This window comes from Octopus bimaculoides, chromosome 4 (assembly GCF_046866305.1).
Source record: "Octopus bimaculoides isolate indiv1 chromosome 4, ASM4686630v1, whole genome shotgun sequence".
NCBI classification, from domain to species: Eukaryota; Metazoa; Mollusca; class Cephalopoda; order Octopoda; family Octopodidae; genus Octopus; species Octopus bimaculoides.
The window spans coordinates 105,644,317-105,656,343 of record NC_142931.1 but is presented as its reverse complement, the minus strand read 5'-3'; the positions used below and the strand labels follow the sequence as shown (position 1 = coordinate 105,656,343).

At 31.6% G+C, this 12,027-nt stretch overlaps 1 protein-coding gene across 3 annotated transcripts in view; it reads right to left on the bottom strand.

The window, feature by feature from the left end:
• The window catches only part of LOC106880499 (phosphatidylinositol 3,4,5-trisphosphate 5-phosphatase 2A), a 96,761-nt gene that overhangs the window by 32,314 nt on the left and 52,420 nt on the right, over nt 1-12,027 (bottom strand). For all 3 annotated transcript variants that reach the window (XM_014930474.3, XM_014930475.3, XM_052967330.2), the window contains 7 exons: nt 10,404-10,497; nt 10,223-10,294; nt 9,756-9,896; nt 8,030-8,162; nt 5,066-5,263; nt 3,808-4,007; nt 2,975-3,092 (listed from right to left, as the gene is read on the bottom strand). In XM_014930474.3, coding sequence (XP_014785960.1) covers nt 2,975-3,092; nt 3,808-4,007; nt 5,066-5,263; nt 8,030-8,162; nt 9,756-9,896; nt 10,223-10,294; nt 10,404-10,497 — 956 coding nt within the window. The remainder of the gene's footprint in view (nt 1-2,974; nt 3,093-3,807; nt 4,008-5,065; nt 5,264-8,029; nt 8,163-9,755; nt 9,897-10,222; nt 10,295-10,403; nt 10,498-12,027) is intronic.

Genomic DNA, 12,027 nt, shown 5'->3' with positions numbered 1-12,027 from the left:
TAAGCTAATCACTCAAAAATTTTAGATATTTGATATGTTCTTTAGAATAATAAAATGGTGTATATAATATTAAAAATGCAAAACCACAAGGAATTAAAATCTTTTATGCAGTTATCATCTTCATACACCTAACTTCCAGTGTTAACTACAGTCAGATTTTTAGACTCTTTTTTTTTTTTCATTATCCACTGCTTACTTTTCACTTGACAAGGAGATTTGCAGCCTTTTTGTAATGAAAATTTGATGGACCTCTGTTAGTAGATCTGTTGACAGTTACAAAGATAGGGTATTTCAATGGTGTCTTGGCTGTTTGGCATTCAACAAACATGTGATTTGATTCTTGTAGGGGATTTTGTCCACTTTTTTCTGCCTAAAGAATATTTTTAACCACATAATACTATCTATATTACCATTTGCATTTTCACATCTTTTTAAAAAGATATATTTCTCTTAGATTTTTCTAAATGTCTCCAAACTCTTTGCTTAAGAGCCAGTAAAGATATTAACAAAGCAATCACCCTGCATAACAAAAAAAAAAACAAAAAAACAGACACACACAAACAGAGGCATATGCATATATATATATATATATATATATATATATATATATATATATATATATATATATATATATATATATAAAACACATACACACACTGAGAAGTTCAAAATATTTATTGTGGTAGGAGACATAATATTCTCCCAAATAGTTAATCAATTAATATAGGAAGGTGTCATACCTAATGACTGGCATGGTAGTATCAAAGGCAAAAGGAGATACTTTGGAGAAAGGAAATTCTAGAGATATCACATTATTGGACCAGGCTATGAAGGTCACAGAGAAAGCTATGGTCAGGAACAACAGGGTTAGCTAAGATGAAATACAGTTTGGCTTCATGCTAATCAGAGGTACCACATATGCACTCTTCCTAATAAAAAAACTACAAGAGAAATACTTGGCTGAGAGTAAACCAATGTTCCTGGCATTCCTTCTTCTGATTTATCACTATCAGGCACGTCTCTATTTATCTTATCCTTGGTGTTTCTAGGTAAGCAAGCAGACATGGCTACCCCAGTAGTGTTGGCACGATAAAAAATGTTGCACCTAGAACACTCTGCAAAGAGTAAGATGAGAGGACCATCTTGCTGGGGAAATGACCAGCTCCCTAGTGAGAGTACTGTGAAAAAGACAGCTAGTAAACTGTAAAATGATTGAAGTTAGGAAGCCTTAGAAAATAAGCCAGAAATTAAACTCACGAGTGATATGTGGTTCATGACTTGTCAAGATGAGCAGAATCATTAGATATGTGCTGACTCAAACTGTGGTGATCCAGCCAACCCATGCCAGCATGAAAAGTGGTCAAAAAATGATTACATACACACATGCACATGATGGGGGAGGGAGAACATTTGCCCAAGATTGCATGTTGTATGATGGAACCCAGAACTGTTATAAAGTGACTGATGTAACATTGCCAAAGTTATTCATACTGTTTAGCTTCAGATCAGTCCTGATGGAACAGGCATATGATCAAAAGTGTTTCACCTGTGAAACTTCCTACCTTTTATTCATGATCATATCATCCAGTATATCCTTTCTATTTTAAGATGGTAGTGTGTGATTTGAAGGAAATTTTGCTGCTATTTTCAGCAAGTCAAACAGATCTGTGATTAAAGACATTTTGGCTATTATTTTTTGAAGGGTGATTGCCTACATAAAAGAACCCTTTCACTCAATGTATCACACTCATGCTGCCTCTATGTCTTCCTTTTTCAACATACACAACACTCTCTTGCTCTTGGTGCACTTTATCCACTCTTATCTCTTATCTCAACCCCTTTACAGAATGTACAGGGTGCTTTTTTTGTGGCACCAGCTCTATAGATGATTGCTTCATAATTTGGTACCTATAACTGAGGGAGAACAGGAAAAGGAGTGAGCAATGATCCTAGGTGAAGGGATGAAAGCCAGTAAATAATAGGAGAGGATGGAGGTTAGTATGACAGGGAATAGAGGAGAGGAAGTAATTAGTGTCAGGGTTGAGTAAAAAGTGATGGAACTAAAGATAATAGGGTGAATTGTGTAAAGGGATTTATGGCACTAAACACTATTATAAGGGGTGAGGGAAAGGGACAAGAAAGAAGCAATAGACTCAGATGGAGAGGAATCTCGAGAGAGTCACTGAAGGAAGGAGAGTTGGGATTCTGTTGTATTTCTTTCACTAAATTCCCAAAGGACCACACACACAAACAACTGTAATTTCTTAATAGAAGGATCCCTTAAAATTTTTAAATTTTAATTATCTCATTAAAATAGATAAAATTTATTATCTACTTATTTATTAACAAGAAAGCAAGCGAATATACATTTGACATACGTGCAAAAAATTACAAAGATTATCTCTTTTGAATATCTGACCTATGTAATTTACCAATATAATTTATGGATTATTAGGATAAAGCCACCAGCTTATATCATATATATGTGTTATGAAAGTTGGAGATCAGTACTTATATTATAAAGTTATATAACCAGCTAAGAACACTTAATAGAACAGAGAACTTCTCATATTTTAAAAATAGCAAAATATAATAAAAGAATTATGTGATAACTTAGGTTCAATATCATTCAAAATGATATGGCAATAACAGCTGTATAAAGATTTTACAAACATAACTGATAACTGATACAAGACATTAGTTTAATAAGGTGTCTGCTTCCATTATTGGTAAGAATTTCTAATGCTCTATCCTTACACATATTGTGTTTGCAAAAATCCAGCTCAACTTCGTTAATTTCTATTAACAGAGTACAACACTCAACTATAAAAATAGTACTTCTGTTTTAATAGTTGAATACCCCAAGCAGAAAATTTATATATGGATTAAATTAATCCCACTTTCTCTATCAAAATATAATGTAAACAAATTGTACTCTTCATAAAGTTACAGTTGATAGGATTTAAATTCTTACCCAGGGCGTTGGCAATTCCTGTTTTTACACTGCTGTGCTCCACATGACTTATTCTGTGTTGATGTTCTGCTTTTGTAAATACAACAAGACGTATACCCCATAGGGAACAAACACATACCTGGAGAAAAAGAAAAAGAAGAAAAATGAAAAAATTATGAGAAAATGCTAGATACACACACACACACACACATGAATGCACGTATAATCATTACATTCAAATTTTAATCTTTAGTTGACAGTATACATTTATTAATTAAAAACCAATATAGAATTTTTCTAACCACACTACATTACCAACTGGTTCACAATTCTCATAGAAGTAAGATAATTCCTTTTCTAGTATTTTTAATCTCTAAGAATATTCTTATCTTATATTATTTTTTTTATGCAAGGTAATAAATATCAAACTAATGAATAGATGAGTTTCAGAAAGTGACATAGAGTGTACATGTATAGACAATGAGTTTTATTGCAAACAAGTACATTATGTATAACAGTAAACACATTTGAAGATAAGTTTCACTTCAAGTAACAAATAAATTTTACATAAAAATCAGCATAAATAAGGTTAAAATATGTTGATTTCATAAAGTAATTAATTCACAGACTTTTCAGAAAGTAATAATCAAGAGCATATACTTGCTTGATGTTTAATTATGACTATAGACTAGTGAGACCAAAAAATAAATTTGATAAAGACCTATACCTAATGACTTCATTATAATTTGATATATAAATATGTCAAAATATCGTTTTTTTTTTTTTAAATCACTATTGTTGGACCGATTTGATTCCAATAAATAGCCAATAAGTAAATTTTAAAATAAACATACGATTTCAGGATCAATAGACATTGAAAGTCTGAGTTGAGCTTTTAGGCAGTTGACCCAATCTTTTTCAGTTAATGAACTCTCCTGGGTTCCAATTACATATAAATCATGAGGAATTACTCCCATTACAAGGGGCTCTCGAATTTTTCCTGCTCCTTGACATCGTACCCAGCTATTAAGACTTTCAGTAAATGGGGCAGTACCTGTTTAGAACAGAAAAATAAATGTTATCTTGGAATCTTTTAAAAGATCATTTACAAACAAATGTTAAACATTTTTGATAACTCAGAGTTCTGTTTCTGACTCAATTGCTTAAGAAATAAATATTGATAAAGCAAGACGGCTATATTATACTTTGATTAACACCATTTACCAGTAAGCTAGTCAATATCTATTGACTAGTGTACTGGTAAATGGTGTTGTTGTTTTGAAGACCACCTTTCCATGCTTGCATAGGTTAAATGAAAAATGTTGAGACAGATGCTCTTCTTATCACCAACCCTTACTTGTTTCCAAGTAAGATATTTCCTCTAGTTCTTCATAGATGTCAGTTCAATGGCCAGACATGTTTTCGTGGAAGATTGCAAACAAATCACAACACATATGGTGACATATGCTTACAATTAGCACATGTCAAGACAAGGAGACCTGACACATACCTACACACACATATAATGGGCTTCTATCAGTTTCTGTGTACCAAATCCATTCATAAGGCTTTGGTTGGCCTTGGGCTATAGTGGAAGGCATTCACCCAACGTGTTGCAAAGCGAAACTGAATCCGAAAGCACATGGTTGTGAAGCAAACTAAATTATTTTCATACTATTTTTATAAAACAATATCTTGAACAATATATATGTTGTCTAATATTCTATGATGCAGACATTTTTATTATAGGAATAGATAATAATTAAAATATCAAGAATTTGAACAATTACAGAAGTGTTTAAAGAAGGTATTTTATTTATTTACTGAAATTTGAAATTAATTTATTTCATATTTTAATAAATAAAAGTAAGGTGAAAGAAAATAAACCACTGAGATAGTGCAAGATTTAGATGAAGAGGGGCACAAGGCTATTCCACAAGTGAGCCTCCTTACAAAAGGCCTATGACAGTGCCAGAAATATTGTACAGTTTGGCTGAAGGGTTCTTACATTTTGAGACATTAAGCTTCAGCCTAGCAAGCTTATAAGTAAATTCAACACAGAAGTAAGACAAAAATTAAATTCTCTGTCAACTGATAGAAAATTATGCTCACCCATATTCCATGTTCCAATAAAGATAGATACTTGATCTATTTCTTCTGCAGTAGAATGCATGCTCTTCATTTGACATATATGTTGACAAAAGTTTTCTCGGGCATGTACACTTTCAAATTGATAAGTAAATGTCTTTTTCCCTTCTATTACAATATCCAGTCGACAGTTATCAGTTGATTTTTTGATCAGCTGCAAAACTAATGAAAAAATACAACAACGTAGAATGATGATTCCAACTAATATGCATGATTTTATACAAAAATTGGAGAGAAATAAACGAAAATAATGAGGATAAAATCTAGAATCTCTTATACCGACTAACAAAATATGAGAAAATCCTGATGACTAATTTAGTATTAATTAATTTATATTGATATAAGAGAGTGCATCAATATTATGCTTAGAGAGCTAAATTGGCATTAACCATGAAACTCAAAGTGTAAATGGTATCCCAGGTATTGAATATGGTGGAGTCTTTCATGACATAAAAACATTGTTATATAATTCTGAGAACATTAAGTGAATGAAAGAAAATATCAGCCACTAAGAGAAAGAAGTCGAAATAAAGTATGTCCAACCTCTTTTATCCCAGCATTTTGCTAACATATAAACCAACAGATTAAGGTTCAACTATATAACAGACAAAATCAGAGTTGACTATCAACTAAGGGGAAAAGAAACTCCAAGTTAACCCTTTTAATACCAACCAGCCTGAAATTGCCTTTAGTTCTATGATAAAAATTTCCTCTTTTAAAGTGATCTGAGTTAAAACCTTCCATCAAAATTTCATTTATATTCCAAACACCAGCTTAATAATGATTTAGTTGTTTTACTAAATTCTTCACTATTTTCAAAATTGGAACAAGGATAGTATATTTCATCATAAATAAGGTAACAAAAGGGTTAAAGTTTAATGAAAAGTTGAAAAATAAAATTGAAGGAAACAAGTTGATAAAATAATTGTATAAGGCTTAAGAATAAATTTATCAAGATACAGAATAATGAAAAGCACAAGAATTTTTTTTGGCAAAATAAGCAAAATGGGAAATATTTAACCTTTCTGTTACTGTTATTCCATTGAAATATAATGCCTTTGTTTCAATTAATTATGAAAATAATGAAGGAGTTAGTGAAATAACTTTGTCAATGCTAAGCTGGTGTTGTTTTAAATTTAGATCACTTTAGAACAGGAAGTTTCTACCAAAGAATCAGGGGTGGCCACATGTGGGTTGGCATCAAAAGGGTTCAAATCCTGGTGTATGCATGTAGTAATAGGATACAGTATGAAATAAGTAGCATTGAATAAATAGTAGGTTAGTAAATCAATTAAAATATCAAAGCCTAGTAGCATAAAAGCAAAAAACGAAATTTGAATGTAAATTGATTATCCTAATAAGTTTTTGTTCAGAAAAAGATAACTCCTATGCCTTCTTTATACACTTCACCTCACATGTTTGTCTCTGTAAATGGAAGATAGAAGATATGGAGAAATTGGGATTAGAGACAAAAACCTTAAGTTCTAATGAATGAACAAACTCTACAACATTTATTAACAGTTTCTCTTGTTTGTACATGTCTCTCTCTCTCTCTATATATATATATCTATCTATCTATCTATCTATCTATCTATCTATCTATCTATCTATCTATATATATATATATATATATATATATATATATATATATATATATATACACATGTATGTATATAAAATCTGGTGACCCTTCAGCTAACTTTAATCATATAGTGCTTTTTTATTTTTTTTTACCTCAGTACTTCAAATTTCATCTCACTTTCATTACTACATAGAAATAAGACAATTTTTTGCTCGCACAAAGCTTCCCTGGGCCAATTTCTTTTTTTACTACATATTTGTTGTGTATAATTAATCATTGCTGATTTTGGGTTTACCTTCAATTTAAGATGTCTGGAAAGAAACTGTCAAGTAGACCTGAAGGGAGTAGAGCGAAAACAAACCATAAAAGGACTACACTGGATATTTAACTCGAGTTTTTAAATAGACTTGATGTGAAAGTAAAACTAAGTTTGCCATGTCAACAGTGGGAACAACACATGACAACAGAAAGAAGAGGTTATTTAAGTCCTAACCACTATTACCATATTTACTTGAATACAATACAGTCTCAAATACAATGCTAACAACTATTTTGATCTTGATGTTTTGCACTGAATTTGTTGTCTTGTAAATAAGTAAATATAATTGTCATTCCATCAACTCAACATTAGCAGAAAAGGAGAAAGAGGACATCAAAAACCATCAAACTTCATAACTGAAGCTTTCAGCGAAAATAATTTGAGACCACACTGTTTTCCCATTGAAACTTCAAGTACCACTTAAGCACTCTAATTACTAAGGGGGATGGTGCTAGTTAGAATATCAAGAAGAATATAAGTGCTTGCACAGAATTTATGAAACTGTTATTAGTACTGATATTAAAATGATAATAGTTTTAAACAAAAGACTGGTTGTATAATGCTTTTCTTCAGAAATGGATGATTTCAAGAGGCATAATTAGTTTCATACAGGAGACAAAAAGAGAGGAATAGACATTATAAGCTAGATGAAGGACTGTGACTACTTTTTAAGTGTTATGAAATATTGAGGATGCATGTGGGAATGTTTGATGCTCATGTCTTTCTAAAAGTTGTTTCTAGAAAAAGTGAAGCAAAATAATTTCAAATGAGAATAAAACCAGTTTTGCTGATAATTTACTACTGCAGCATTCACTATTTGTTATAAAGAAAACAATATGCCTAAATATAGTACAGAAAAAAGAAACAAAAAACCCCTACTTTGTTGTTTTGTTGTTCACACTGAATATTTCATGTGCACTAACGCTTAATATTAAACTCTTGAACTCCTGGTATCACTAACTATTTGCAGCAACTTTACACTCAGCATTTAGATACATTTTGGAAAAAAGAGAAAGTAGCAGATTACTTTTTTCATGGGAGAATGTGTTACTAGCATCTAAAATATCTTTGGAAGGTTTTACAGCAAACAAACGGCCAGTTTGAACATCAACTTTTAATGTTACTCGACCCATTGGTTTTCCATGTTTCACAGCCCGTACCTGAAAATCAAAATTGACAGCAATGTTATCACCATTAATTTTATAGCTGTTACTTTTACACGCTAACATAGTTTTACTTTTAAAATCTCTATGTTAGAGCACAACTGACATTTAAGTAGAAAATATTAGGATTCTTGTAACAAGACTGCAATTAATTATTCATTAATTATTCTAATATATAATGAGCATCATTATTTTATATATTCATCCTGATTACAAGGGTATATGAATAGATTTCCTAAAAGATATACATTAAATAGTCTTTACTCTTTTATCAAGAGCACTTTATCTATTTAAGATATTTAAATTCTTAAATTTACTTCTAATCAGCCTACAAAAGTAAGCAAATGGTAAAAGTATTGGAATATTATGTCTATTGATTGCCTATAGCTGGGTTACTAGCATCCTAGGACTAGTGAAGAGAATAACCCACATTGCTTCAGTAAACAATAAAAAGTATATTAAAGAACACTTGCAATAGAGAATGAGTAAGATTGTGATAACTAGGTTGGTGAGGCTGATGTTTAGTTCTGAACAACTGTATGCTTTTACATGATAGGAAAACATAAGTAGGAATTCCATAAGTTCAAGTGTAGAAGGATAGGCAAAATATTTAGTATTAGATTTGGGAAGAGAAACACTATGGAGAGGGAGTAATAGGAATGTATAGCTTTACATACAGAAGGAAGTTATCAAATTCAGAGAAGCTATTGTAATAACAGTAAAAAAGAAAGGAGGACAAGGGTTAATAGGCCACCAATTATGAAATGAGCTCACATAGGGAATGAGAGTAGTGGCTCGTTTTAAATATAACAACAATATTTTTGTTTGGATATAATTATGAAATTGACATGAACAGTAATCATGTAGCTACTTTATTTATTTTTAGTTGAAGTATATTATGACGAATGTTTTTTTTATGGGGTTTAGCAAAGAATATGTTAGAACTACTCCATTCCAGAAGGCAAGTCAGAATTTTCCTTTGCTTATACTAATCTATTTTCTCTTTTGCTTTCTTGAAAATAAGGAAGAGGACTTAGTTACAGTTGAAAACTATTACATTGGTTTTAGGTGAGCTACATGAAAACAAAGTGCTTGGTAAAGAGTCTTCAATGAGAGAATGAAATACAAAATTATATACCAGCTGATGAGTAGCTTTACAAGGTGTATTCTTGACTTTTATATTTCTAATTCTGAGCACCAGGCTCTCAAAGGTAAACACTTCCTTCCAGTTTCAGTTGCTTTAGATTTTGTAATACAAAAAGAATGAGTTATATCATGTGTCTACATCATTTTCTAATGAGGTATTTAATCTAATTATGAAGTCCTCTAAAACCATCATCTAAAATTCCAAAGTGGCATTTCCCTGGTTGATTTTTGCTTCCAATAATATAACCCCACCCCCAAAAAAACTCAGGTACTAATCAGTCAGTATAGCTACATGTACAGCTACTAATCTCATTCCATAGTAGAAAAGCTGGTACTCAAAGATATACATAAAATAAATATTCAAATAAATGTTCACCTTATGCATAGAATGAAAAATAGTGAAAATAATATATGAATTAGAAATTAAAAAGAAAAAAGTCATACTTCAAATATTGCTTCAGGAATTGGCTGTTGTGGAACAGACTGTAAAAAGGGGGCAGTTTTCATCATATCAAAATCAATTTCTGTATAATCTCCATGGCTTCCTTGATCTTTTATACCATAGTTTTTCAAGAAATCTTGAGCCTATGAAATTATATAGCAACATTAAATACATGTACAGAATAGAGAGTAAGTTACCTAACTGACTTTATTGGAATGACTTTCAAATCTGACTTCCAATTCCAACAAAATTATAAGATTGATAAAATGTAAAACTCTGAAATAATAAAAACATTAAATGGAAACAAAGAGATATTTTTAGTGTGCATTTATGTCATTTGGCATTTTCACAAAGATATTTATAGTATACTGCAATTTAGGTTATCAATGATGCTATCAGTGGTATCAAAAAAATGGACTGCTTTAGCAGTTTAACTTGAAAAGAACTGTTAAAGAGTTTTAATATTTACCCCAGCTTGCAGATCTTCTAAAGCTGCTTTACACTCATTGAATTTGTTGGACATTTCCTCAACACCAAAATTCTAAAATAGATAGCAAATAATTGATTGATTGATTGATTGATTGATTGATTGAGAGAGAGAGAGAGAGAGAGAGAGAGAGAAAGAGAATTTAACTGCAAGAGAAAAATACCTCGGCCTCCAACTCTTTCCATTTCTGTTCCTTGGGTACGTCACTGAAGAGATCTCTAACTAAACCCATTTTCAATAAGAAATTGTCGAACTCTCTAAAAATAAAAGAAACCATCAGATGTTAGATCATATGTATATATATAAAACTGGCACTCTGTTGCCTAAAACAACAAGGGTTCCACTTGATCCGATCAACGGAACAGCTTGCTCGTGAGATTAATGTGCAAGTGGCTGAGCACTCCACAGACACATGTACCCCTTCACATACTCTTCAAGGAGATTTGGTGTGACACAGAGTGTGACAAGGCTGGCCGCTTGAAATGTAGGTTCTTCTCATTTTTGCCAGCTGAGTGGACTGAAGCAACGTGAAAATAAAGTGTCTTGCTCAAGGACACAACATGCCACTGGGAGAACTCATGACTATGATTGCGAGCCGAATAGCCTAACCACTAAGCCACGTGCCTTCATATATATATATGCATATGTGTATTTATGTGTCTATATGTACACACACACACACACATAAATATGGAGAATAGAAGATGCTCATATGTGGAGCATACAAGCCAGATGTTAAGTGATAATGACTGGTGATATCCATGGTGATATCCACTATGGCTGAGGAAGATTGCTAACTAGTGGCAGATCTATGTGTATAAAATAACTTTGGTGAGTTTAGTATGGAGATGACTGTTTCATATCATACATCATCTGCAGTGTAGTCAGCTACCTAAAGTAGAAGCAGTCTGGATCAAATGGCAAGGTATGTCAAGATAATTTGACACATTTAACTTAAGCCTGAATATTGCTTTCAAATTTTGGCACAAGGTCAGCAATTTCAGAGGAGTGGGTAAGTCAATTACATTGATCCCTGTGCTCAACTAGTACTTATTTTATCAACCCAGAAAGGATGAAAGGCAAAGTCAACCTTGGTGGAATTTGGAAATCAGAATGTAAAGATGAGTGAAATACCACTAAACATTTTGCTCAGCATTCTAATGATTCTGCCAGCTCACCACCTTACTGAGTCTGAATATTGAAGTGTCATCTGCAGACTTACAAGCTAAACTGAACTCAGTACTGAAATCTAATGCTTCAAGAAAAATAATTGAGAAATACTGTGAATAATTAGGTGAAATACAAAATTCTGTGTTTTGTTTGTGGCCACACCCTCAAATATATTTATTTCTCAAATGACATACATAATCTATTTTGTTCCTCTTAGCTTTCAAATGTAAATTGTAATGATTCAAGAAACTGAATCTATCAGTGATTCAATATTAACCTAAACTTAAATACTTATATTTTAAGTTAAAGTTGAAGATATTTTTTTTTTGGCTATAAGTTTTAATGATAGCTATTATATTTTAATTCTATCATTAAATTCATTTTTTCTTGTCTGAGGCATGTTACTGAGACTATTTTTATGACACAAGATTAATGAGACAATAAAGGTAAGCTAAACTAATGTAAAATCTCTAATCAGCTGCTAGAAAATACAACATTTTACAAATTCTACTAAATTGCTAATAAAACTAACAAATACAAACATTAATACAACATATTAAGCAATTTTTCTATTAGGTAAATAGGGAATTCTGTAAAGAGGATAAATGGCAAGGCAA